Source organism: Rhinolophus ferrumequinum, chromosome X (genome assembly GCF_004115265.2).
Source record: "Rhinolophus ferrumequinum isolate MPI-CBG mRhiFer1 chromosome X, mRhiFer1_v1.p, whole genome shotgun sequence".
In the NCBI taxonomy this organism is placed as follows: domain Eukaryota; kingdom Metazoa; phylum Chordata; class Mammalia; order Chiroptera; family Rhinolophidae; genus Rhinolophus; species Rhinolophus ferrumequinum.
The window spans coordinates 2,874,773-2,902,167 of NC_046284.1; the positions used below are offsets into that span (position 1 = coordinate 2,874,773).

At 50.1% G+C, this 27,395-nt stretch overlaps 1 protein-coding gene across 1 annotated transcript; it reads right to left on the reverse strand.

Annotated features, from left to right (window-relative positions):
* Positions 1 to 169: 169 nt before the first annotated feature.
* NALF2 (NALCN channel auxiliary factor 2) lies at positions 170 to 27,395 on the reverse strand. The gene is made up of 3 exons (XM_033118826.1): positions 25,574 to 27,395; positions 3,477 to 3,648; positions 170 to 3,067 (listed from the first exon to the last, which is right to left on the reverse strand). The coding sequence occupies exons 1-3, from the start codon at positions 26,432 to 26,434 to the stop codon at positions 2,682 to 2,684; spliced, it is 1,419 nt and encodes a 472-aa protein (XP_032974717.1). The 5' UTR covers positions 26,435 to 27,395; the 3' UTR covers positions 170 to 2,681.

A 27,395-nucleotide genomic window follows, 5' to 3' on the forward strand; every position in this document is an offset into this window, starting at 1 on the left:
GCCAAGTTTGTGACTCCTTGTCTAGAATGGCCTACTCAGTTTCCCTTTTTTTTTCTGAGACTTGAGCCAACAAGGAGCAAGCATCCTTTGGTCCTACCTCCTCCCCATGCCATAGACTTTTTCCTCGGGCAGCGCTTGACATCACAGAACAAAACCACGAAGGGAGGTCATCATCAAGTCTTACCATTTATTTCTTTATGGGGTTTGAACAAGAGCAGAGAGGCCTCTGCCCCACAATGCAACAAAACAGAAAGCAGTACACACACAGAGACTCTCACCGAAACACAGACGCAGGGGGCGGGGGCAAACTGAATCATAGCCAGGTGAGGGAGGAAGGGACAGGGGACTAGTAGGAATCCAACTTGGAGACTCAGTCATAGGAACTAGTGCAACAAAGTTCTACTCATGAAGCACAGTGTAGAAAATGGCGTAAGAAAGCTGCCCAGCTCTGCTGCCTGTGGAGGAAGGCAGGGCAGATTGAGGGGTGGTCGGAGATCTGGGTGGTGGAGTGGATAGGGACAGTCAAATGACTTCAAGGTGGAGTGAGGTGCCCCTTTCCCCTGCCACCGGGCAAGGCCCTGGGCTGGTCTGAGCCAGGGGTCTCCTGGGCACTTGGTGAGGGGGAAGAGAGGATGGGAGTCTCCAAGGGTCCATTCCCTGGGGCCCCAAGGTCCCCCTTTACTTCCCAGTCCCTTTTCCCCTCCTGAGGATGCAGGAGTTAGAAGGCAGTACCTAGGTTCTCTCACGTCCACATAAGAATCTCTGGAAAGGAGCCAGCACCTCTTTCCCTCCCCAGCTGAAAAGAGCACTCTAGGCATGGGGTATGTGACTAGGCCCGAAGTGCTGAGGGCCAAATGGGGAGTGGGGGAGTACGTGGGCAGGGCACATGGGTGGGGGAGGGGATCTGCTGTGAGAAATGAGAAAACTGGCAGGGAAGGACTCCCCAGTCTCATTAAGTCCAATTAGGACCCAGCTGAGGCCCTTGAATGATTCCCTCTCTACAAGGGAAGTCTCCCATTTATCTCCCAGCCAACCAATTTCAGCTGTCCTCTCCCATCCCCTTCTTGGTTTCACCTAATGTGGCTCCCCTCCCCTTAAGTCACTGGCCACACACTCTAGGACACAGACCCTTCTGGCATCAAAAGCTACTTGGCCTGTCCCAGGGACATAGTTCTGGCTCCCTTGCTTGTTTGCTACTATTGGCTTTGAGACGTCCCAGGCAATGTGGCCTTCCGCTCCCAGGAGATCAGCACAAGGCTGTCCCCCAAAGGGCTCTCGATGACTCTACTCTGGCTCAACCCTCTAGCCTGACTAAACAGTTCAAGTCTTTCAACCAAGGGACTACAGTACATTCTCTTTATTCAGCGGGTCCTCTTGCCAGTTTCTGGATGTTCTCCAGCAAGGGGCACAGGTGGCTAGATCAGGGGACCCACTACATGGTGAGGAGGAGTCTGGTTGTTCCACAATTGAGATAGCAACCCATGGGGTCAGGGATGGGAAGGGATCGACACTCTTTGGTAGGCTGGGGACAGGGACATGGTGGGGATGGGGGAGGCTCATCTCTGGAAAGCCCTGGGGCAATGCCACCAGATTCTCCTTCATGGAGGCCTGGGTTAGGACAAGATGGGGGAGTATGGGGACCCAGGCCAGGCCTGACCCACTTGGGCTTAAGTCCCTCCTCTCCATGGAGATCAGAAATGGAAATGTCTTTGGCCTCAAGGCCAAGATCTCCAGGGCAAGACTGGCCCTTGGGAGAATGTGCACCTTCTGTAAGATATGGCCCTTCAGACAGCGGCAGTCTGACCATGTGCCCTCAGCCTTCTGGTTTGAAGCCCAACGACGCAGTTCCTGAGCTCTTTCCCCAGAGGGCTCCTTATACAACCCTTAGTGATTCGGGGAGCTGCCCTTGAGCTTGGCTCAACACTGGTCATCCACATCCCCACAGCCAGGTGGCAACAGCCCATTTAGCCGTCTGTGTAAGCCACCTTCCCAAACCCCTGTCCTCTTCCTCTTCCCTAGCTTCACTCTCGCCACTCACTCTGCACCCCACCACTACCCCTCATTGTGTACGGTGGTGGGCCACAGTTTAACTGGGGCTTCGACCTAGCTGCGACTGTGTTCCCCTCATCTCTCAACCTGGCTCTTCCCTGTGGCAGCCCCACGCCCATGTGGGGCCAGGGGCGCTGGAGGAGGGCCACTGCACCATCTGCCGTTGCCTGTAGGGGTATGGGCAGGAGGGAATTAAGGATCTTGGCAACAGAAGGAATGTGGAGGGGGGAAGAGCTTCTCCCCTCTGGGCCCCCCAACATTCCCTGCAGGACCAAGGCTAGGTGAGCAGCCTCTTTCCCTGGGGTCAGGGCTCTCAGCACGGGAGGGCATTTCCAGCCCCAGCTCACCCCCTTTTGTTTGCTAAGCCCCACCACAGATGGGGGCCTGGGAGGGGGCACCTGCTGCTCCTGCCTTTTTCTCCTGGATGAGTTTTGCAGCTTCCTGGGGCCCTCGGGCACTTCTGTTGGAGCTGCTTTTGGGGTAGGGGTAGGTTGGGGACTATGTGTGGTCCCCCATTTCCCCCGCCCCTCACCTGGTCCTTTATCGCCCACGGAGGAGCCCCCTCCCCCTCCCCCTGGAGGAGTTAGAGCTGACGTCAGTGTGTGGTGGAGGTCTGTCCTCCCTCACCGCTGTCACTCTTCCCGAGTCACGCCCTCATCTAGGGCAGGCAGTGCCTCCAGCCCCAGTCCTCCACCACCCTGGCTGCTGGAGAAGGACACCATGGTATGGAGCAGCATGAGCACAAGGACATAGAGCCGGATCCTGCTGGGGCTGAGGCGGGAGCCCCCAGAGACCGGCAGCAGGGAGGGCTTGTGGCTGATGCGACCTGGAGGGTCATGGAGGGGGTGGTAGTGGCGGTACTGTTGGTGGTAGTGATGGAAATAGGAGTGGTGGAATTGCTGGTAGTGGGTTTTGGGAGCCTTAGACTCCTTGAACTTCTTCTTCTCCGAGTCACAGGAGACCCACTGCACGTCACAGCACTTGGTTTCCGGCTGCTTTGGCGAAGTATCCAGCAACCCTGCCGATGGATAAGGAAGCTGTGGTGGGGTGCTAAGGGGGCTGAAGGCTATGCCTTTCCGAGAGAGGACAATTTCAAAGCTGGGACTGCTGTGGTGGCCCTGCCCAAGACTCCTTTCCTCCTGCCCCTTGTCACCTTCCCCTTCTGGCCATGCCTCTCCCAGGGACCCCAGATGGTTTCTGTGGGATGACTCTCTGGCCAGGCATGTTCTAGATAGAGATGGCCTCTCTGCTGTCTGCCCCCATTCCACTTCGCTCTATTCCAACCTGGGGACCTCACTGCCCGCTCCTCCAGCCACTAACCTGCTTCTAACCTGACTTCCCTGCTGTCCTCCCTGCTACCACACCCCAGAATTGGTGCCTGCCCTGGGCTCCAGCCTCCTCCCTTCTCCCCAGTGCCCTGCCTTTACCTGTACATATAAAACCAGGGAGCCCTCCGTACACCATTTCCTCATTGTCGGGGAGTATAAAGGGGCACCGGGTCTGCACCTCCAGGCAGTATTGCTTGCAGGGCACCCAGCGCTGGCATTCCTGCTGGGTCACGCTGAAGTATTCTGAACACAGCCAGGCCTTGTAGACAGCCTGCGGGGAGAGGAAAGAGCATTAGCCAGGTGTCAGCCCCTTCCCACCTCAGAGGAAAGGGGTAAGGAGGGGTGTCCTTGTACTCTTTGGGTGGTGTGGTCACCAACCCAACTGCAGGATCCCGGGGGTGGAAAAGAAGGATTTAGGTCAAGACCACTCCATCGTACCCCAAGATCTCCCATCTCATAGCCAAGACTCCCGAGTCTCCCAGTCTGCAATCATCCAAGACTTAGAATTTGTTCATTGGTAAAATCACAAAGTTATGTCTATGTCTGAGCCAGAGGCATCCTGACCAATCATCCCATCCAATCCTACCATTTTACAGTTGGCCCAAACAGGTGTCCTGGCTTGTCTGAGGTCACCTACAATGGGGTAAATTTCAGTTCTAGTCAATTCAGCAAACATTTCTTTGGCTGATGGTGTTAAGTTTCTAAATTTGAGAAAGAGAATAATCCTTGCTGTATCTCATAAGGGTGTTGTGTGGATCAAATAATATGACACATATGAAAACGTTCTGTAAACTTTAAAGTGTAATACAAACGTGAGGGGTTATTTTTAATAAAAACAGGAATCTGCCTTAGCAGGCACCACATGTGCTTTTAAGCGCTACCTAATCCATGCTCTGTCCTGTTGGCTTCAGCCCTGGTGTGCAGCAGACACCACGTTTCATGTGGAAACTTTGCTGTGCAGTTTCACTTCATGGGTATATTTCCTGTCCCTCCTCTAGCCCACTCCTATCAGGTACTGGGTCCTAGCTAAGAAAGGTTCCCTGCTCTGTAATCTTTGGTGATCATCAAGCCCAGAGTTTGTCAACAGCAACACTACTGACATTTTAGACCAGATAATTCTCTGTAGTGGGGACTCTCCTGTGCATTGTAGGATACTAAGCAGCATTCCTGACCTCTGTCCAGTGGTTGCCAGTTGCATTTCTCCCCACACCCCCCAATTGTGACAACCAATAAATGTCTCCAGTCATTGCCAAATGTCCCTGGGGAGGAGGGGGCAAAATCATCTCACACTCGGAACCACTAATTTAGCTCCTTGCTACTCAAAGTGTGGGCCTGGATCAGCAGCATCACCATCACCTAGAAGCTCATGTGAAGTGCAGAAGTCCAGGCTCCACCCCAAACCCAAGTCAGCAGCTGAATTTTAACAGGATGCACTGGGCACTCATGCATGGGGTTGGTTAAAGCCCTGCCCACATTCAGTCTTCGTATCTTCAGGGGCATGTTCTCATACTTGCTCCTCAGAGCAATGGTTCTCAGACTCCAGTGTGCCTCAGAATCCCCTGGGCCACTTGTTAAATATGCACATGGCCCTCCCCCTCAGCTTCAAGAGGCCTGAGGTGGGCTCAGGGATCCGTGTTTTGAACAAGGGTCCTGGTCATTCTGTTGCCGAAGGCCTTTCAACCACATTCTGAGCAATATGGTCTAAGCTTCTTACTCTTAAACTGGCTTTGAACATTCAAACTGCAACACAAATAACTCCACTATGAACATGGACTTTGGCAACTTAATGCCACAGTGGCCTTTTCCAAAGCCATCACCAAAGGGGGGTGGTGATGCGTGGTCCTGGGTAGTGGTGCAAATCAACCCCCTGAGGACCAAAGCACTCCTTGGGATTTTGATATCTCACTGGCATCTGAAATTTAATATGCTCTAAATCTTTAAATGAAGTTCTCAAATTTTTTTTTTTTTTACTCCAAAGCTGCTCTCACCCCCAAGTCTTGGCCATTTCAGGTAAGTGTCATGATCATGTACCTGGGTGTTCGAGCCAGAAACCTAGGTGTTAAGCCTTCGTTCCTCTCTTTCCCTGTGTCCCCACATACATTTCATCCGCGAGGCATGCCAATTCTCATTTCACTTCACTGCTTTGTGCAGTCCATTGCCATTTGTCACCTGGATGACAGTCTCCTATCTGGCCTTCCCGCCTCCACCCTTGGTCTTTCCAATCCACTATTCACACAGCAGTAAGAGTGATCTCAAAATGCCATCGAATCATGTTACGCCCTTGCTTCAAACTCTTCAAAGCATTTAGAATAGAACCCCAACTTTTGAACATAGACTTCAAGCCTCTGTCTCTCTAACCTCACTTTCTACCTCTGCCTGATACACACTGTTCTCTTGGCCTGGAATGCTCTTCCCTGTCTTTTGGCATGACTAGGTCCTTCACATCTTTCAGGCCTCAGTTCAAATGTCACCTTCTTAGAGAGGGTCTCCCTCACCACTCTGGATAGAGGATGCTCCCTCATCATTCTCTCTTTCTCTTAACTGTTTCTTCACCACAGGTATGACTTTGGCTGCATCCTTGTTTTGTTTTTCTCTGTCAACCTCACTAAAATGTGGGATTCATGACAACAGACATGTGTTTGACTTATTCACCATTGTGTATTCAGCACAATATACATAAAAAAAATGTTTCTTGATTGAATGAACAGGTCGAGTAAGTAAAGAGATGTCCCTACTCTCAGAGAAATTGCAGTTTTATGGGTAGACACATCTAAATTTAATCTCTGGCATATGATCTATACTACAGAAGAGGTTAAACCTGGCCACTGGAGGCAAGCAAATAGAAAAGTTGGGAAACATTTTGGCAAGGGGATAATAGGTGAACGAGGACTCATGGCAGGATTTTAGATGGCTGGGTAGAGATGGCACAAAAGGGCATTCCAGGGTGAGGCAACAGCTTCAGTAAAGCTATGGAGGTGAGTGAATGCATGCTGTGCTAAAAGAACAGAGAATGATTTTATATGAATGGAGTGGAAAGGGTACCAGTCTTCTGTGGATGGAGATTTATTATTTCCAAGTTATTTCCAAGTTTTCACTATTATAAATAATGCTTCAGTGTATATCTTTGTATACATGTCTCTTGCATAGTTGTGTTACATTTTATTTATATTATTGGTATAAAAGGTATGCACAAAGGAATGATAAGGAAGTGACAGGAGGGTGGAAAGGAAGAATTGAAAGTAAGAGGCAGAGTAAGAGAGAGCTGGAGGGGTCAGAGAGGAGGCCAACGGGTAATGGAGAGTGGCAGTGGGGTAAGGGGGCACAAGGGAGGAGGAGGCTAAGAGAGAGAGGGCAAGTAAGAGTAGCCAGTTGGAGGGTAAGAAATGGTGGCAATAAAGGGGGTAAGAAAAACAGGGTTGGGGAGAAATAGCAGAGTAATAATAGATGGAGGGTGTAAGGGAAGTAAAGAGGTGTAGGGAGGGTGACAGAAGATGAAGGGTAAGAAAGAGCAAGGGATAAGACGATGAGACTAAGAAGGGGCTGTGAAGAAAGCCTGGATAAGAAAGAGGGATAAGAGATCAGAAAGTAGGTAGGAGAAAGAAATAAATGTAAGGCAAGAAAGAAATGCAAATCCCTACAGCTAAGGGCCTCAGTACCAAGATGAGGCTCTGGCCACAGCTTCTGCCATAATCTCTGCAGCTTGGACCCAGGGTTAACCTCAACCTTCAGCCCAAACTGTGTGACATCAGCCCCTCTTCCACCGGTGGGGTTCAGAGGCCCCTATGGGATTCTCCCTGAGCTCTTCCTGTTCAACATTTCTACTTCTAGGTGAGGAGGCCCTCTTGGAGTTCCAGCCCTCCTCCCACTCACCTGCTCTGAATGAGAGGGAGGGAGTCTAGGGAGGGAGACTGGGGAGAGAGGTGGCTTCACAGTGGGAGTGTGTCCTTCCTTCTTAATAAGACGACCCTCCCTCAAGCCCCACAACCCCAAGCCAGAGTCACTGTAGCAACAAGTGGGTGAGCACACTGCCTGAGGAGGATACCAGGGCAAGAAAGGAACAGGCAAGGAGCTAATGAGGAGAATGGCAGAACAAGAGCGGTGGGTTGAGAGGTAATCCAATTCCTTGGCCCACAGACAGCCAGCTGAAGCCATTGCTGGCTCACCTGCTTCAGAGGTAGCCTGTGGTTTTCTCAGGTGAAAAGTCTGACTCTCAGTGCTACCATCTGGGCAGCAATCTGGCCTTGGTCTCTGCAGCCCTCCCTGCTAGATGGGCCTAAGTAGCTTGCTCTGTCTCATTAGGGTTAGGACTGAGCCAGAGGGGGCCTGGGCATTCTTCCACAAGCATAGGGAAGAGCCATTGTTAGGCGCGCTGTGGGGCTGGCTGGGGCTGGGGCATTCAGGGAGAAGTAAATTTCCAGGCAACAGTCATTTGGGAGACCCAGTGAGCCAAGACTCAGGGCCAGAGGATTGGAGACCATTTGCTCTAGTTTGTCAATTCTGGCTGCATATTAGAATCACTCAGAGAGTCTTTTAAAGATTCTCCGTTTGGCCCACTTCACACTCCACACCAACTAAGTCAAAATGCTTGTGGGTAGGGCCCACACATCTGTAGATTTTCAAAACACCTCAAGTAACTTTAATATGCAGAAAATTATCACCTTAGCCCCACTTCATCATGTTATAGTTGAGGAAACTGAAGCCTAGAAAAGGGGGAAGGACTTGTCTATAGTCATAAAATAGTGGCAAAAGGAGAAACTTTGCAAGTTGGTTTTTCGACCCCAACTCCAGGGTTCTTCCTATTGGACAATCCTGCCAGTGCCATTGAAGTCCAAACTCAGGGGGCAGGACACAAGAGCATGGGTAAAGGAGGAAAGCTGAGAACCAGGCCTCTTCTGGGCTTTCAGGCTCTTCAAACTCCGGCCCTGTTGGAAAAGACTTCTTCGTGTCCTGTCTTGTGACCTTAACCACCCTGGACCCTCAAGCGGTAGAGGATGGGTGCCCTTCTTTCCCTACAGAACCCCCTCTTCCATCTGAGGCAATCAAGTTCTATATGCTACAGCCAAGTTGATATGGGAATTGGGAGGGGACAGAAGCAGGGAGTAACTAGAGGGAACACCAATTAACCCCAAAAGGAAGCTGGAAAGGCTGTCCCACCCCTCCTTCCAGCTGGGCTGCTAAGCCACTCTTGAAATGGGAGTGGGCAAGATAAGGGGGACACCCACCTCTCCTGGGCTCTGAAGCTGCCAGTTTAGGGAAGAATGGGAAGACCTGGAGAGTCTTACCTTCCTGCTCCCTGGCTGGAAGCCCTGGCCAGGGCATTCTCATCCCCATGCTCCTCTAGAAAGAAGTGACTGACTTCTGGCCCCCATGGTGCTGTGTGAATGCATCCAAGTGTGTGCGTACACACACAGCCCAAAGCCAAGACTTGGGCCAGAGGGTTTAGAAAGAGGAGGCCATTCTGGACTCCTTCGTTTGGGGCTAGAAAACCCTCTGGAGAGGAGAGCTTCAGTTCTTGACAACCAGGAAGTTGGCAAGTTCCCTTTCGGATTCCAAGTGGCTTCCCTCCATAGGGGCTGTTTCTCCCTACGGACCTTCTCTTCGGTGGCTTGTTTTGTTGACATACCCCTGGGACCTTTGGCCAGGAGCTGCAGCTGCAGAGCCTATGCAGGCACAGCGGCAATCTGGACTGGGCTTGGGAATGAAACCCACTCTCCACAGCACACCAGTAAGCACCCTGCCCCCAGATTTTACCTAGGAGAAACTGAGTTCCAGCAAAGGGGATTGGCTCAGCCAAATCAGAGGCATGCAAGAAATCAACTACAAAGCCAGGGCTGGAAGGGAGGTACCTTGATGACTAATCTGATGCCTCTTTGCACTGCATCCATCAGCACAGCTAGAATTGTGTGAGGAACCTCCTTGGGTAGGGTCTGAAAAGAGCCACATGCCCCTCTTCCTGATTCCGGGCTTTCAAAGAGTTGGATGAAAACAGGGTAAGGTCAAAATCAGTCTCCACCCCAGGGGGAGGACACCATGGGCATGGCGCTGCTCACAGCTGTACCTCATTGGGGCTGCCACAGTCAAATTGGGATTAGAGGCATTACAGGACAAATCCAGGTGGATGATATAGCTTCACTTAAGTGGCTGTAAAACTAACCAACAGCTTTCATGCTTCTCAGAATGAGCAGTCATGAGTCAAAGTGGTCTGGCCTGGACTGGCTTGGAGGGAAGGCATGGGAGATGGCAGGAGAGGTGGCTGAGAACCCAGAGCCAGTGCAGTTCCAGAGGGCCCTCATGCCTGCATGCCTCTTAGACCATCTGCTCAAAGGCCAGTGGCTGGGTGATCCTGGATTGGCCAGGCTCAGCCTGGGGAGTGGAGAAGTAGTCTCCGTAGTGCAGGGGCAGCTCTTAAGGAGCTGAGATGATCCATATCAATCAGGTAAACACAGGAGGCAGGCTCACGTCCACTCCAGAATGGAAGGGACTATGAGAGGCATCACTCCACTTTCCTATCTGTGGTTGGAATTTCCACTCCAACATTACTGCCAAACACTATCCAGCTACTCATTTTAAACCTCTTGTCACAGGGCACTCACTCTGTCCTAGGGCAGCTCATATCTTCATACAACTGTAGCAGTTAAAGAAGATTTTCCTTCTTTTGAGCTGAGATAATGGTTCTCTGTGGCTTTACTCATGGCTCCTACTAGCTCCTCTGGGGCCATGCAGAAGAGTCGGCTTCCTGTCCCTCATGCCAGCCCTGCAGGTATTTGTAAACTTTCCCAAATCAGGTCTTCCCATTCATTTGTCCATGCAATGAGCACTTTCTGAACATTTTCTGAGTGTCTGGCACTGTTCTAGGGAGCTACAGATCATAGAGGTAAGACAACATTGCCATGTTCAAGAAGCAGGACAGACAACCATGTGAATCACTCATTGTAAGTCACAGTGATAAGGCCACGCATATATTATGTTCTGGATGCTGAGGAAATGGACAGCCTTTACCAAGTTTTAAACCATTGCTTTTTAAAAGACAGCTTATCACTTCTGTGACTAACTTTTCAGACTTATGAGTATGTCTGAAAGTGTGTATGACAGAGTGTAGGCATGAAGACTGAAGATGGGGACACCAATTAGGAGACTATTGCAACAATCTGAGTGAGAGACGATGGGCAGTAGCAGCAGAAGAAATAGAGAGAAGGGAGGGTGGATGTGAGAAGCGATGTCAAGGAAGTAGAATGAACAGGATAACTTGTGGATGTGGGGAATGAGGGAGAAGGAGGGGTCCAAGATGACAACGAGGTTTCTGGCTTGGGTGGCAGGATGAACAGTACTTTCATTCATTAAGGAAGGGAAACCGGGAGGAGTAGATTTGGCAGTGAAGAAGATGAATTCAGTTTTTGGTCATGTTGACTTTGAAGTATATGAAGTATATGTGGGTCACCTAGGTAGAAATGTCAAGGAGGCAGTTGGATATAATGGTCTGAACTCAGAAAGAGGGTCTGGAGTAGATATCAAGATTTGGGAGTCATCGAGAGTTAAGGGGTTAATCATTAGTAACATAGTAGGACTATACTTTCCCACACTCTTTGATGTTTGGCATGGCCAATGAAATGTAAGTTGAAGTGACATGGATCACTCTTGGGAAGAAGCTTTAAGAGCTAGTGTTTGATATGCCATATTATCTTCCCTCTGATGCTGACTATGGAAGCAGTATTGAAATGAACCCTCTACTAGCCTGGGTCTCTTGGTGACTATCATGAGCACATGATCCCTGCTGACCTGTTTTAGAGATGTATTGTGAGCAAGAAATAACTGTTGGTTGGGTTAAGCCTCCGATATTTGGGAGTTGTTTGTTATCACAGCATAACCTAGCTCACCCTGACTGATAAAGCAATACTGGAAGCCAAGGAAGTGAATGATATTGCCTAGGGAGAGTGAGTACAGACAGAAAAAGGATCAACAGTGGACCCCTGGAAAACACGTTTAAGAGACAGATGGAGGGGCTGGCCGGGTGGCTCAGGTGATTGGAACATCGTGCTCCTAACACTGAGGTCCCCGGTTCAATTCCCACATGGGCCAGGGAGCTGCACCCTCTACAGCTAAGATTGTGAACAACACCTCTCCCTGGAGCTGAGCAGCCGTGAGCTGCCGTGTGCGGCGAGGGGCAGCCAGTGTGAGTGGCTGTGTGCTGCCATGGGCTACCATGACTGGCCAGTGGCTGGTGTGAGTGGCCGGCAGCCAGTATGAGTGGCCGGCAGCTGGCAAGCGCTGCTGAGAGCCGCTGTGAGCGGCCGACTGCCTCAGCCGGGGGCAGTGCAAGGCTCATAGTCTAGCTGTGTCCTACACAACTAGACAGAGAAACAAAGGCTTGAACCGGAGTGGGGCAGGAGGCGGAAAAAGAAGGGAAAAAAAGAGGTAGATGGAGGGAGGGAATCTGATGAAGATGGAGGAGTAGTTTAAGAGATTGAAGGAGAAACAGAAGAGAGTGGCATTCTGTAAATTAAGGAAAGAGAGAGTTGAAAGAACAGGAGTGGTCAGCAGATATGTCCTTAGACAGGAACAGGAACATGTTGGCAGTCTCACCATGGTGACAGCAGTATCGGTGAAGCGGGGGGGGGGGGGGGGGGGGCAAAACCAGACTGTAGCCAATTTAAAATGGAACATGAGGGAAGAAAAATGGAGATAGTTATGTGTAGACTCTTCCAAGAAGCCAGAGATGCCCAGTTTTTTCAACTATTTCATGGGATGTAGTTTCCACTTCTCTCTTCTATATTGGTTGTTCCTATTCAGATGAGTTCCTATTTTTCCCTTGCAACTGAGCACAGTCCCCAGATAGAGTTTATCAACAGAGTCAAGTAGAATATCAGCCCTCCTGTTCTGGAAGCTCTATTTCTGTTAATGCAGCCTAAGAGTACATCTGCTGTCTGGGGGACTGTACAGTTTTCTTCTGGTATTCAGTGCAGACGGAGAGGGGAAGGCCTGCCTAGAGTGTGGAATCAAAGAAAGCTTAGATCACAGTCCCTGCAAAGAGCCTGAGCCTCCTGGTGAAATATCTGTATAAATTAAACATCCTTGAGACCCTAGGCTCCCTGAGGGTGGCGATGGTACCTTACTTATCTGTGTATTGCTTTCTGGGTTTCACATGGAACTGGGTATAAAGAAGAGAGGCCTGCCATGTACTTGAAATCCAAGCCTACAGCTACTAGCCCACATCGGAGCGAGGTGGATAGCTCCAGAAAAAGGTGCAAGTAATGGGTTGTTTAATGTTTGCATGAATTTACAGTACTGACGGAGAAAATGGGGATGTACTGGCGGTCATAGGAAACAAAGAAAACAGAAACAAAGAGGCACGTATTAACTCCAGGAAAACAAGTTGACCGAGGAAGGAGATGTAATCACAGTATTCTACACGACTCAGCAGTGAACAATGTTTATAATCCTAATACTGTAAACATGGAATGCTGTTAAAACCAGAACCTGTGATGTGCCCATACTGGACGTACGAGGAGAGGGGAAGTATTTGTGCACATATGGTGCTTCTGGTAATGATAGGACCAAATCCTCCTCTAATAAAATATAAGGCAATACATACTTAAAACAGAAAAAAAATTTAAAAAGCAGTATTGGCATGCCATTTAGAGATTTAGAGGTAAATATCAGAAGAAACAGGTAAGAGATTTGCAAGTACTTAACTCTGAAGAGTGAGGCTTGGGGTAGAGCAGAGGGCTCTTTTAATTATAAACATTGAGATCTATATTTATTATTTAAAAGACAGGTAAAAACTACAAGGATATATATATTATATATATACATGTAATATGTATACCATATATATTATATGTACTATATATTTATATTTATATATATATATGTCATATATACCATGTTTCCCCAAAAATAAGACAAGCTGGACCATCAGCTCTAATGCGTCTTTTGGAGCAAAAGTTAATATAAGACCCGGTCTTATTTTACTATAATATAAGACCGGGTCTTTAATATAATATAATATAATATAATATAATATAATATAATATAATATAATACCGGTCTTATAGTAATTTTTGCTCCAAAAGACGCATTCGAGCTGATGGTCCGGCTACATCTTATTTTCGGGGAAACAGTATATATGATATATATTAGCATATATATGCTAACAAGGATACATATATGATATATACATGTGTATATATGTATATGTATATATCTACCTGTGTGTGTGTTTACACACCCACACATACATACACAGTTATTTAAAACAGAAAAGTCAAGAAATGGCAGTATTGGCATACCACCAGAAATATGGAGATAAATATCAGAAAAAACAGCTAAGAGAGTTTCAAGTGTGAAGAGTGAGTGTGTATATATATACACATATATATGCAGCTTATACATGTCTTTTAAAATTATGAAAATATATTATTTTAATAAAATACAATAAAATAAAAATATAAACTGAGCTTACAGCCATGAACCTCAAAAAAAAAAAAAAACAAACAAACAAAATCCCCAAGACGACCTGAGCAAGCTTGCCAGACTCAGCCCCAAAGTCCAAAGCCTCAGGCCTCTCACTGCCCAGTCCTGGATCACTACTCCATCGCTACTGTCTGGGCCATGGGCTTGGGCCAAATAAGCTTAACAGGCCAAGAGAATGAATGAGTGGTCCCAGAGCCAAAGAGAGGAAGTAATGAGAGGAGGAGAGCTTTGGGGACTTCTGTGCCCAATGGCTGTGCAGGCCACCACAAGAATGAGAGTGACAACCACAGCTTCCTCTGAGTTGCACACAGATAGATGTGCGTGGCATAAAATCTCACTGCCCCCTCCCAGGCATGCCTGTCTGCCACGCATTGCTAGTCCTGGGTCCAGGCGCTTGAAGCAATGTCTCGTCTTCTGCAGGGATCCTCATGAAACCAGCTTCGTACCCCTGCCTTACCCCCTTCCGCAAATGCAGTGCCTTGCTAGACAGAGGAGAGGATGGGGAGAACAGAGACCTGATCAAAGGACTGGTCCGCAGTGCTTGGTGTCTGGGGATGAGGTAAATCAAGGCCTCGGCCCACCTAAGCATGTCTTTGTGCCCTCACTCACTAGAATCTCTCCAGGTGCCTTGTGGTCCCTAACCTCCCACCTCCACATCAGATAACTTCACCTCCTGCTCCCAAATTACCTTTCCCTTCTCCTAAGCAGAATATCCCAAATGCTGTTAATCTGAACTGGGTATCAAGCAGGCATTTGGATTAAACATATCTAATTAAGGTGAAAATAATAATGGCTACCATTTATTAAGTGTTTACTAGATGCTAGGCTCTGTCCTAAGCAACTGACATTTATTAACTCATTGAATCCTCACAACCACCCCGAGGTTGAGATATACTGGGGGTGCCAAAAAAATGTATACACATGACTTGTATTCATCAGTATATATCAAGTATTATGATTTTAATACAGTTTTTTTCCTTTCCTAAAATGCGTATACATTTTTTGGCACCCTCTGTATTTACAGGGGAGTACAGGAAGGACAGGAGAGTTTAAATAACTTGCCCAAGGTCACACAGCCAGTAAGAATAATGGTAGCTACCATTTGTTGAGGACTTTTGATCTCACAAGCAGTGTGATCTTAAGAGATTAGCATGTTGTATGTCATTTAAGCCTCACAATACTATTCCTTAGTTTCGAATGTTAATAAAGTGAGGTTCCAAGAGATGAAAGAATACATTCAAGGTCTCCACACCTACTTTATGGAGAAGACAGGCATTAACCTGGAATCTAAAGCCATATTTCTCCTTGGATGGCTCTCCACTTCGCTATCAACATCAAAGTCATTAGCTTGTTACTCAAATCTTTTTGATGCAATTTCAGATCAAGTTGCAGACATTTCTAACACTGGATGGGAGGATGATTTTCTAAAATCAGTGTATTCAGCCCATTCCCTGTATGAGTAAGGTTTTCTTGGTAGCAGTGTATGGGGGGAAGAACATTTGGGTATTGGGGGCTACAAATGACCATTCCCCTATCAAAGCACTCCCTTCCCATGGACACACGTGCATGTGTGCACTCTGGGAGACAGAAGTTGAAAAGAAGCAACTGCTGCTTTGTTTCTTCCAAACTCACCAACTCCCTACTCAGAGCCCCGGGTTCACTATTACTGCTGTACTCTTTGGCACCTGGTGAAGGGAGGGCAGCGGTCTCCCTGTCGAAAGGTTTTATTGCCCTTGGACATGAGTCCTGTGCCAGGTCCTATCATTTACAGGTTTCTGGAACTGCCTTGCCCTGGAAGACTCCAATGCCAGAATCTGTTCCTTCCGAAAGGTCTCGGGGCAGCTGCACACTCTACCTAATTGTTCTTTCTTCCCAGCTTGCTCCATAAATGTTCATTGCAAAGCCTTTGCTCCAGTCAGATGGAGTGTTAGCCAGAGCTGGGTTCAGATTCTGGCTCTGCCACTAACTAGCTGGTAGTCTTGGACAAGTCACCTATAAGGAAGCAGGGACTCAGCAACTAATTCACTGTGTGACTGTGAGCAAAGTACTTGCCTTCTCTGGGCCTCAATTTGGATCCACAGAGATGGTCCCTGGGGAGGCAGCATATATGGGGTGAAAACAGGGTCAAACATCTTTAAACACAATCAGTCCTGCAGGCAAATCTAGGGTCTGCTCTTAACAGTTACGAAACCTCAAGCAAGTTACTTAAATTCCCTGATCTACATTTTCCTCATCTGCAAAATGGAGATAATAAAAGCACCTATCCTAACCTTTCTGCAAATAATATCTGTAAAGCAACTAGCACAAAGCTTTACCTATAGTATAATTACACTGACACAGATTGGGTAGTAGCATTGCCTTCTGGCAATCAAATCCCTCGATTTGACCTGGATTCAAATCTCAGCTCCAACTCTTACTAGATGGATGACCTTGAGCTAGTTACTTAACCTCGCTGAGCTTGTCTTCTCCTAGGTCAAGTGGGCATAAATATACATGCACTTCACAAGGCAAATGTAAGAATTAAGTGAGATAAAGTATATAAAATGTGGCTGGTATAGTTCCTTTCTTCCCCATTCCCTCCTTTTAGCTCTAAGATTCAAATAATAAATGGAAAAAAAAAACTGCCACAAATGTGATCAGAAAAGGTTAAAACCATTAATACATATAAAACAGTACACAGAAATCAATAAGAAAAACATAAGACATGAACAGACAATTCACAAAACAGGAAATACGAATGGCCTATAAACAAGAAAAACAAATGTTTGACCTAAGGAATGCAAATTAAAAGCCAATGTTATATATACCACTTCCAACTCCCAATTAGTAAAGCTTCAAAAATACGATACCCAATACTGGAAAAGAGAGGGAAATTAGTCCCACATTTTTGGCGAGGGTATAAACTAGATTAATCCTTTTTGGAAAGAAATTTAGTAAGAAAGAAATTTGCATGTCAAAAAGCCTTTAAAAGGTTAATACTCTGATTCTGTAAAATTAGTCCCAAATGTTCATCTTGCACAATTAATGTTTACGCTCCCATTTGTATGCAAAACAAAAGAAAGAAAAAGGCATTTTGTGTGCAAATGTTTCTGTAAGCTCTGAGAAAGGGGCGGGAGGATACACACAAACTGTAACATCAGTGACCTCAGCCAGTGGAACTGGGAGGTATGGGAATGGGAGCATTATTAATATTTTCCTTGTAAGTCTCTGTATTGTTAGAATTGGTACAATGAGCATGTGTTATTTTGTGATTTCAGAAACTCAGTAAAGTAGAGAAATAAGAAAAAATAATTAAGGTAGTACTTATTAAAAAAAGGAATCACAGATCTGACAAAGATTTATGAACAAAGACATTCATCACAGCATTATTTATAATAGTAAAAGTTGGGAGTAAATATCTAACAACAGAGGACTACTTAAGTAAATCGCACTATATTCATGTGATGGAATATTGTAGTCATCAAGAATGATGTTTATGAATATTTAATTACATGGAAAGATACTCAGTATAACTTTAGCAATATTTTAAAAAGAGCGGGGTAAAGAAATCTATATGATTTTAACTATGTAAAAATATATAGTCACATTTATTAAGATGGCTATCATAAGAAAATGGAAAATAATAAGTGTTGGCGAGGATGTGGAGACATTGGAACTGTTGTGCACTGCTGGTGGGAATGTGAAATGGTGCAGCTGCTTTGGAAAACAGACTGTAGGTTCCTCAAAAAGTTACACATTTGGACCCAGCAAGTCCACATCTAGGTACATACCCAACGGAATTGAAAGGAGGGATACAAATACTTGTATACCAATGTTCGTAACAACATCATTGACAATAGACAAAAGGTGGAAGGAAATGAAAACATATGTCCACAGAAAAACTTGTCCATGAATATTCATGGCAGCTTTATTCATAATTACCCCAAAGTAGAAACAACCCAAGTGTCCATAGCAATGAATAAACAAAACGTGGTACATCCAGGCAATGTAATATTATTCAACCATAAAGAGGAATGAAGTACTGACACAGGCTACAACATGGATGCACCTTGAAAACATTATGTTAAATGAAATAAGCCAGACACAAAAGGACAATATATGATTCCATTTATATGAGGTACCTAGAGTAGGCAAATTCATAGAGTCAGAAAGTAGAATAGAGGTTATCACCAGGAGCTGGAGGAAATGCAGGAGGGACGTTATTGTGTAATGGGTGTAAAGTTTCTGTTTAGGAGAATAAAAGCATTTTAAAAATGGATAGTGGTGATGGTTGCATAACACTGCAAATGTATGTAATGCCACCGAATTGTACATTTAAAGGTGGTTAAAGTGGTATATTTAATGTTATGCATATTTTACCACAATAAAAAATTGTTATACACATATATATGATATATTAAGACACAGAAAGACATATCAGGAGGAAATACACTATAACATTAAGAGTGTCTCTGGGACCTTTTTTCTGTTATATTTCTATTTTCCAAAATTTCTCCAAGACTTTTTTTTTTGTAATTGGAAAGAAAGGGTATTTTTAAAAATATTCTGAGTCTATAATAATTTCGAAGGATTAACTTGTTTGGAAGTTTTAATTGAGTTCAATATTAAGCAGATATGGTCACCTTTCACAGATCAGCCAGGTAGATATGCTATCTACTGAAAATGAAACAACGAAAAAACAGGAAATAATAGTGACACCCACCACTGGCACACATCCCTCTCCTGGCAGAATATGGGGAGTTGGCCCTTCCTTCTAACCCCAAGAGAAGCCTAGCCGTCCCAGGCCAGGGCTCACCAAAACCCCTCCATGGGAACTTCTGCCCTAAGCAGGCTCTGGGGGTGATGAGGGACCTTCTCTTCTGCCCCAGGTGGTCCTTCCAACGGATTGAGGCTGAGAACACAACTGATACTTTTTTCTCCAGTCAAGAGGAGCCCAGCTCCTCCGTCTCATTTGTAGAGCCTGCAGAAAAAGGAGGGAGCAAATACCCCCCTTCCTCATGCCCATCCTCCATCACTGTCCCAAGAGGATACTGGTGATTGGCACTGGGCCTCAAGAACATGAGACTAGGGTACTGAACAAAGAAGATGTGGGTGGGTCCCCACTTTGGATCCAAGACCCTCCAGGGGGGCCCTACAAGCTGGACTTCCTCTGTGGTCAGTGCAGCTTCTCAGCCCAGTCTCTCAGCAGCCAGCTGTGCATCGCCTCAGATAGCTGGAGGAGATTATTAACACATTCCTTGTACATGTGAGCACTGGGGAAAGAACAGACAGGCCTGGGTTTCTAGCCCAGTCCTCCTACCTTTTAGCTATGTGGTCTGGGTAAGTCACTTTTCCTCACTGAGCCTCAGTTTTCTCACTTGTAAAATGGGGACAATGCTAGTACTTGTCTGCTAGGATGACTGTCAGAATAAAATGAGTTCATGGACACATACAAAGACCCTGCCATCTCCCAGGCACTCATAAAGCTTGCCATTTTCTTCTGTTTCCCTTTCTGACCCTTTTCTTCTTTGGTGCCAGCCTGCCTAGCTTTCTTGTCCAGGGACTTGTGGCTCAGCTTCCAGCTCCTTTCTCCAGAATCTGTTCGAACAGGAGTTTTGGCACTGGCAGCCCCTGTCACTCCATAGTAAGTCCTTCCCTTCCCAGGGCCAGCTGTAGCTCATCTGGTACCCTTGCTCTCCCTTCTAAGCCCCTGCCTGGCTCAAGGCGTCAAAAATGCAGGCTTTTCTGAACCCACTCTTAGGCCCAGGGAGAGAAGTCTAGTCCAGCATCTCTGGTCATTTGCACACACTCTGGTCTGCATATCCACAGGAACATGACATACCTGTTCCCCAGAGAACTCCCAGGTCAGCATCAGAAAATGGCGCTTCTGGACGCCGATACTTGTCTAGACCCCTCAGAAGCTGCCCTTGGCTTTGTAGCAAACACATGCAGCTGACATCTGCACGTGACTGAGACCTGAGCTGAGGTGGGGCGGGTATGATGCCCAGTCTGCATGGGCACACAGCAGGTAAACAGCCTCAGAGGATGGGACACAAAGGAACTGCCCTAAAGAAGAAGTTTTTCTAGGGCAAACTCCCACCCTCGAGCCTGATGTGTCCTCCTACATACGCACCCACACACAACACGGAAGGCTGAGTGTGCCTGTTCCCCTAGGTACCAATGCCTGGGAGACCGACATGTACCTATGTGGTTTAGAAGCTCACACTTGTGATGTGTCCGGAGATCTGTGACCCTCCTTTAATCTCCACCCCACCCACTATCTTCCCCTTCCTCACCCTTCCCTCTTCTGTGTTCAGCAGACTCTTCCAGCCAGACCATGAGACTGGGTGGGAGGCTGCTGAGCTCCCTTCTCCACTTAAGGCCCCCCACCCACCTTCAGGAGACACCACTGTATCCTTCTTGGAGGTTCCTGTTGCTATGGTGACTATAGTAGTCAGGCACCAGCCTGTGGGAAGGATGGGAAGTAGACATAAAGAAGACTGTGTGTCAGTGTGAGTGTGAGTCTATGTGTCTAAGTGTGTGTGCGTGCACACATGCACATGTCCACCTGAGCGGGAACGAGAGAATGTTGTGAAGAGTAAAAGAGCAAAGAGGGAGGGGAGGGGGAAAGAGGGCAGGAGAAGAGTGAACCAGAGGATGAAAGCGGGGGGGGGGGGGGGCAGGAGGAGCGATGGGGATAAGGGAGGTGAACTGTGAATGGGGGGTGAGGGGTGTGAGAGGTCAGGGGTCATGGAAGGAGTCAAGGGCAAGAGGTTCACTGCCAGGAGGGCTGGGGTGAAGGACCTGGGGTAAAGGTTGGGAGAGGTATGAGATAGAGATGGGAGATGAGAGGAATAGAGAGGGATGGGAGAAGGGAAGCATGGGAATAGAGAGGAGCAAGGCAGGGCATGGGGGAAGGGGAGGAGCGAATGAGAGGGTGGGAAGGGGCAGAGGTAACTGTTGGGAGGAGTGGGGTGTAGAGGATTGTAGATGTGGGGTAAGGACTAGAGAGTGAGGTGTGGCTGTGGTTTGGGAAGGGTCTAGGGTGATCTAACATCAGAAGACTGGGAAGGTTGTGGGATCATAGGTATATGGATGGAGGGTGCTGAGTGTGGGTGAAAAATGAGGGGGATATAGGGGGTGAGAGTAGTGGGGCTCAGGATGGGACTCAAGGGGTTTTGAGAGGTATAGGCAGCACCAGGGCACTTTCCCAGACCCACATTGAACCCACTATATCCTTGTCTGAGCTATAAACATTTTCTCTTCGCTATCCCTGCCTCTTCCAGGAAAAGCCAGTGCTTACATTCCTTGGCAGTGAGCTCCCATGGATGTCGAGGCCCGTCCCCAGGGGAGGCTTTGCAATGGTTTCCAGGAGGTGGCTTCTTGACCACTGCCCTTTTCCTCTACCCCCAAACAGCGACCATGGTACCTTCTCTGCCCGCAAGAATCCTAGGTCAGGGAGGCTGATAGTCGGGCACTGCTCCCTGCCTGCAAGCTTGGGTGATAACAGGGACTACTGGCCAACTTGGGGCCCCTGCTCTTTGCCCAGTTCCCTGAGTTCCCTGCTCTCAGCACCAGCACTAGCCCAGGAGTCCTGCTTGGCAGGAAAGCTGTGGCAGGTGGGAGGAGAGAGGAAGGCAGTGAGGGAGAAACAGCTGCCAGCCAGAGTGGAGGAAGACCAGGGCCCCAGTGGGTATGGGCAGAGGCGAGGCGAGGCGAGGCGAGGCTCTGACAGCCTCCCTCCCCCATGTGTGGGTGTTTCCCATCTAGTGTTGCTGTTCAGAGAGCAGGCTCTGCTCATGCTAAACTCTGGGCTGAAACAGACCTCAGAGGTCATCTAGTTCAATGCCCCCCATACTCTGGAATTAGGGTAATCTCCACAGTATTTCCTCCAGGGGTCTGCCTGAATCAGGCCCCACATTTCCTGGAAACAGGAGCTCACCTTCTCCTAAGGCAGTCTGTTCCCTCTTTGGAAGAAAACAGCTGTGAACTGAGTAACTGTGCTGTGCCAGGCGTAGGTACTGTGCAGACTCATTAATAACAACTTCACAGGCTGTTACTTCCATTTTATAGATGAGAAAAGTGAGACTCAGAGTGGTGAAGTCTCTAACTCAAGGTCACACAGATAATACATAGAAGAGCTAGGCTTGAACCCAGGACTTTCAAAGTCCTCCTGGGGACCAGCAGGACAGGCCTCTTCTTTTGTACCACAGCCTTCTGAGTCTCCTCTTCTCCACATCAAACAGCCCCTTGAACTCTGTCCAAGAGAACCTGGGTTCCAGCTTCCTCCCAACCTGCTCAGTGTGACACCCAGAACCAAACATACAGTCTTCTAGGTGGGTTTGAGCCAATTCGGAATAGAGCACAACTACCACATCCTTACTCGGCGCTGACCTTCACTGATGTGGCCCTATGGCCAGTAAGAGAGCTGAGAACTGGCCTTCTCTTGGGCTTCTACTCCCTCTTGCTTGGGCCAGAGCTGTGAGAGAAGAGGCCAGGGTTTTGTTCTCACCTCCGCCACGCCCCTCAATCAGAATGCCTTGAATTTGGAGGAGGGAAGGGACAGAAGTGGGGAAGAGGCAATCAGAGCCAGGCAGGGTGGTGAGGATGGAAAGCTGTGGGGAGTGAGGTGGTTGTCCAGTAACCCAAGGCAGGGCCAGGAGGGCCAATGGAGGGGGTGGTAAGGGCTTTGGAGGGGTATGCACAGGGATATAAGGGTGGGGTGGCATGGCCGCTGGGGTTGGGAGAGGCCAGGGTGGGGATGGGCATTGGCCTGCCTAAGTTCTCATCACCCTGCTGTGCGAGAGAGAGGAAGTCAGTCGCACATTAAGGAAATGTTGCAGCTGGTACTAAATTGGGAGGTGTCACAGGCAGCAGTGAGGACAGGTAAGATTCGTGGGGCCCTGTGTGGCCCAAAACAGGGACAGACACTGAAAAGGGAGAGAAGAGGGTTTCTGAGGCTGCCCAGGAAAGATCTGTCTGAGACACTCAGGACAGGGCTGCGGAAATGGGGGTCACCTGGCCTTAAAGCTTGGTTCTAGAAGTCGAGGAAGCCCCCTTATCCTGGCCTGGGGCTGTGGGCTCACCACCCAGGAGAAACTTTGAGGATGGGTATCATCTCAAAGGGATCCTGTTTGGGGTAGAGGCTGAACAGGCAGGCTTGGAGCCTGGGGGCAGGATCAGGGATTGGCAAAGAAGGCCTGGGATACAAGTGGGGTGACAGGGTAGAGAGAGAGGGGCTGCAGCAAGGAGGAGAGCAGGGCTGGCTTTTCCCTTAGGGCCCACAATACAGCTGGAATCAAGAGACCTTTAGGTCTAGGCCTCAGCTGAGAGAGAGCATTGGAGAGGGGTAGGGGAGATAGGAAGAAAGCTGTAGAGCTGGCACTGCCCTTCTCTTGGCACAGCAGGCAGCAAGAGAACAGGTGGAGTTCACTTGAGAGGGAGAAAGCGAGAGAGAGCGAGAGAGTGAGAGAGAGGAGACAAAGGAGAGGAGGGAGGGTCCTGGCCATCAGGAACTTGATGGAGGCCCTGGGAAAAGCATGGACTTAGCACCAGAACATGCGCATTGGAGGCTGGGCCCTCCTGCTTATTGGCTGAGTGACCTTAGAGCAAACTGCTTGATTCTCCTGCATCTCAGTTTCCTCATCTGTAAAATGGGAATAATGGTGCTGGGATTGCCAGCAGTTGTGATCTCATTATATATGTGACAGAGGTTGAAAACCCTAGGCATTACATCAATGTTACGTGTCATATGATTATTTCAAAATACTAAAGCTAACCCCTTCCCATTTGAATCTCACAAAAGACTCAGGATGTGGGCAGAGCAAGGATTGTTATCCCTGTTTTACAAATGAGGAAATGAAAGCTTACAGAAGTGAAGTAACATGCCCAAGGTCACACTGCTAACAAGTGGTAGAGGTGATAAGACCTCCTGAATCCACGAGACCAGTGGTCTTTCTCCTACACCAAACTTCTCGGTAAAAATAATCAACATGAACGATTATGATTTAGTGCGGGATCAGATAGAGCTTGAAGTCAGCTATAACATGGGGAAAACCCCACAGGAAACTTGTGGCATGGTCTCTCATTCATCTCGGTGACTGAGGAAAAAGAAATAGTTGGGGCCATGGGGTTGAAGGGGGGGCCACAAAAGACATACATTCTTTATTTCTTCTGCTGGTGGACCATGTCCCACTGCTCCCATTGTGTGTGTCTATATGACAAAATGTGTCCTTCATGTCACAGTACCTCTGCCTGTGTGTCTCTGACATTGTGGGGAAATGAGCGTGTGTGACACGGTGTGTGCTCCTATAGCACTGTTTGTGGGTGTGACAACCTCTCTGTATCTCTGTGTGACTTTGCCCGGGGTAGTGGTGGTGGTGTACGGCAGTGTGTGTGTCTCTCTGTCTGTACACCTTTAAGAAGTGGAATATCTCATTTGGTAGTGTGAGTGAGGCAGTGAGTCAGCTGAGGCTGAGGGAGGCGGGAGGGAGACTGCTAGGTTAGGAGAACAGGAAAAAGGAGAAGGAGAAAGTGAAGTCAGGAGCAAGGAGCTACCCCTTTCCTCCCCAGTCCCCTGACCAAATCCCTAAGGAGCCCACCAAGAGCATGGAACCCTGCACAAGTCCACAGGGGTTACGCTGGATGGAAAGGAGCACTTTCTGCCCCTCCCCAAAGCCTTGATGGGAGATGAGCTAGGCTAGGAGGCAACTGTCTCCCTCTCCAGCTCTCAGCCCCCCACTACAGGATGGGTGAAGTCTCCACCCCACCCTGTCTCCTTGTCACTTGACCCTTTGACCTTGCTGTTCTCTTTCCTCCCAAAGGCAGGCCACCTGGCCAGGCTGAGCAAACAGGGTTGCCCCACGTCCCAAATGTTTACAGCCCCCATAGACCTATTGTCCAGAATGACCCTGCAGAGGGTCAAGAAGTTTCTCAACTCAGCTCTGCCCCATGGCAGGCCGGCTCTGCAGTGGCCTCGCCTCGCCTGGCCTCTGGATGCCTATCCCCAGCATCCAGAAAGCCAGCTGTCCTTCCACTGCCACCCCAGGTCGCTGGGAAGGCACTGGGAGTTTGGTAATGCACCAACCTTCAGCAGCCCTCCCACAAGTCGCTGTGCTCTGTTCCCAGCTCCTTCTTTTGTCAGGGAAGAGGAGCTGGCAAGGAGCTTCTCCTCGGGAGAAGACAGGCAGCCCTGGGCTCCACCTGCCTAGGTTCTGACCGGTCACCACAGGTCACATAAGGTCAACAATGTGGCGTGCCCCTCTTCTCGGCCATTTACAGGGGCCAAAGGGTGAGGGTTAGGTTGCCAAATATTCTTCCTTAGCCTTTGGCCTCCCCCCTGCACCAGCCGGTCCCAGGACTTTCAATTCCAGCCCAGGAAAAGGACGGGGCACTGCTGACTGAAGATGGAGGCTGGGGGAGCCGGATCCCTCTTCCCACCCTTTATGCCAGTCCAGGGCCCCATGACCCCTCCCTCCCCAGGCAGGGCGGGGCGCCAGGAGGCCCCAGTCGGACCGTGCCCAAACCTGGAATTAATAGAAGTTGGCCAGGTGATGACCTGACCTGATTCCGAGGCCCCTCGTCTGGGGAGGGTCCCACGGTAGCACTCACGGTGCCACATTGAGAACGGTGGTGGTGATGGGAGGAGGTGGGGTGGGCAAGGGGGAGACCTCCTTTTATCTCCGGGTTCCACCGCCACGGCTCCCGCTGCCCAAGCAGTCGTGATGGCCGCGGACCCCAGTCCCTACCTTACAGCCTTTCGTGCAGGACCGGATTGAGTACTCTTCCGCCTGTACGTATTTATGCAGCACGAGGTCGAACTCGTCATATTTTTCCTGAGCATGTCGGTCGAGCCGCTGGTACGCCTCGATACAGTTGCTACACACCTCCCAGGCCCCAGAGCCCGGGCTGGCCACCACAGCCAGCAGGTCCCCCAGCAGGGTGTCCAGACTGCAGTCCAGGCTGTCGGGACGGTCCATGCCCAGAAGCAAGTCCCAGACCGTGTAGGTGTCGCAAAAGGAGAGAGTGAAGTTCCGAAAGTGGCCTTTGAGCAAGTTTTTTTTGGCGGAGGGGAACTCGGCCGGGGCACGGGAAGGGGAGTCAGGGGGCCGCAGAGGGGGGGCTGGGGTGGTCGGTTCAAAAAGTCTCTGCAAAGATTGCAATTTGGTGCAAGCTGCGTCCAGCCCCTTGGGTTCTCGGACGCCGCCGCAGTCCGGCCCGGGACAGGCGGCGGGGGCGGCTTTGGTCAGGTTGCTGTATCGGGGGCCGCAGGTGCCTGGGGAAGCGCTGGGCTCACCGGGCGGCGGCGGCGGCAGTGGCAGCGCCCCGCGAGGAGGCACCGGCTGCCGCTCACGGCCGGTCCCCCAGGGCGGCCGCATGGCGCTGCTCAGCTCCCTGGCCCGGGGCCGGGCCCCCGCGCACAGCCACAGATGGTCAGCGAGCAGCACGGTGAAGAAGAGCAGGGACGCCAGGGACAGTCGCCATCGCTGCGCCCGCTCGGAGTCGGCGCAAGGTTTGTCGCTCGGCCTGGGAGCCCAGCAGCAGCAGCAGCAGCAGATAGTCAGCGCGGCGGCGTCTTTCCCGGGCCACATCCAAGCGCCCCTGAACATATTTCAGGGGGGTCCGGGCTGGAGGGAGCAGGCAGGCGCGAGGCCGGACGGCCGTCTCGGGCAGGCGGGCGGGCTGCGCGCCGCTTCGCGCTCCTCGGCGCCGTCCAGGCTCTACCTCGGGGGCTGCATGGTGAGGCGGGCAGGCCGGCCCGCCCCGGGCCCCGCTCAGGCCGGAGTCGCGGGGCGCTCTGGTGCCGTCCCCGCGCTCCTCCCGCGCTCCCTCGCTCGCAGCCCGGGAGCGGCCGCCCGGCCCGCTAGGCGCTGCCCGGCGTCCCGGCGGGGGGCGGTGCGAGGCACAGAGGCGGTGGCGGTTGCGGCGGCGGCGCCGCGCTCCTCATAGTGTCGGGCCCCTCAGCTGCCCTCGGCTCCGCGACACTCCACTCGGCGCCGGCGGCTGCCCGCCTCGCACTCCGTCCCGGCCGTCTCGGCTCGGCGCAGCTCTGCGCCCCTCAGCGCCGCCGTGCGGGCCCGGCCGCCGCGCCCCGCTCCGCTCCACTCGCTCGCCCCGCGCCGCTCCGCTCCCACCCGCTGCCCGCTCCGCGCCGTTCCCTGCCTCGCTCGCGCTCTCCTAGGCCCGCCGGCCGACCCGCTGCCCAGCCCTTCGGGCTTCGCTCGTGCTTTGGTCGTTCTCTGGGGCCGGTCCCGGGCCGGCTGCGCTCCGGCTCCTAGCCCGCTGCTCCCGGAGTTCCGGCTCGGGCGGGCCACCTGGCTCCCGGCGGCGCCACAGGCGCCGGACGCGGACACCGGGCTTTACTTAGTGCGCCTCTCGCTTCCGCCTCTCGTTAGCACCGCTGTGGCGGCCGCCGAGCGGCACGGCCCCATGGATCCCGCTGGCCATGCCCCCTCAGTCTGTCGCCATCTTCCGCTGTGCGGAGAACACCTTGAGAGTCCGTGTGCGAGTGTGTTTGGGGGGAAGCGGGGCGGAGAAAGAGGCACCGAGAGGAGGAGGGAGCGGGACTGG

Coding starts and splice junctions, on each gene's coding strand:
- NALF2 (XM_033118826.1), bottom strand. CDS start 26,434: ATGTTCAGGGGCGCTTGGATGTGGCCCGGGAAAGACGCCGCCGCGCTG. Junction 3,649..25,573: donor CCTGCACGAAAGGCTGTAAG/GTAGGGACTGGG, acceptor CTCTCCCCGCAG/GCTGTCTACAAGGCCTGGCT. Junction 3,068..3,476: donor CCCTGGTTTTATATGTACAG/GTAAAGGCAGGG, acceptor ATCCATCGGCAG/GGTTGCTGGATACTTCGCCA.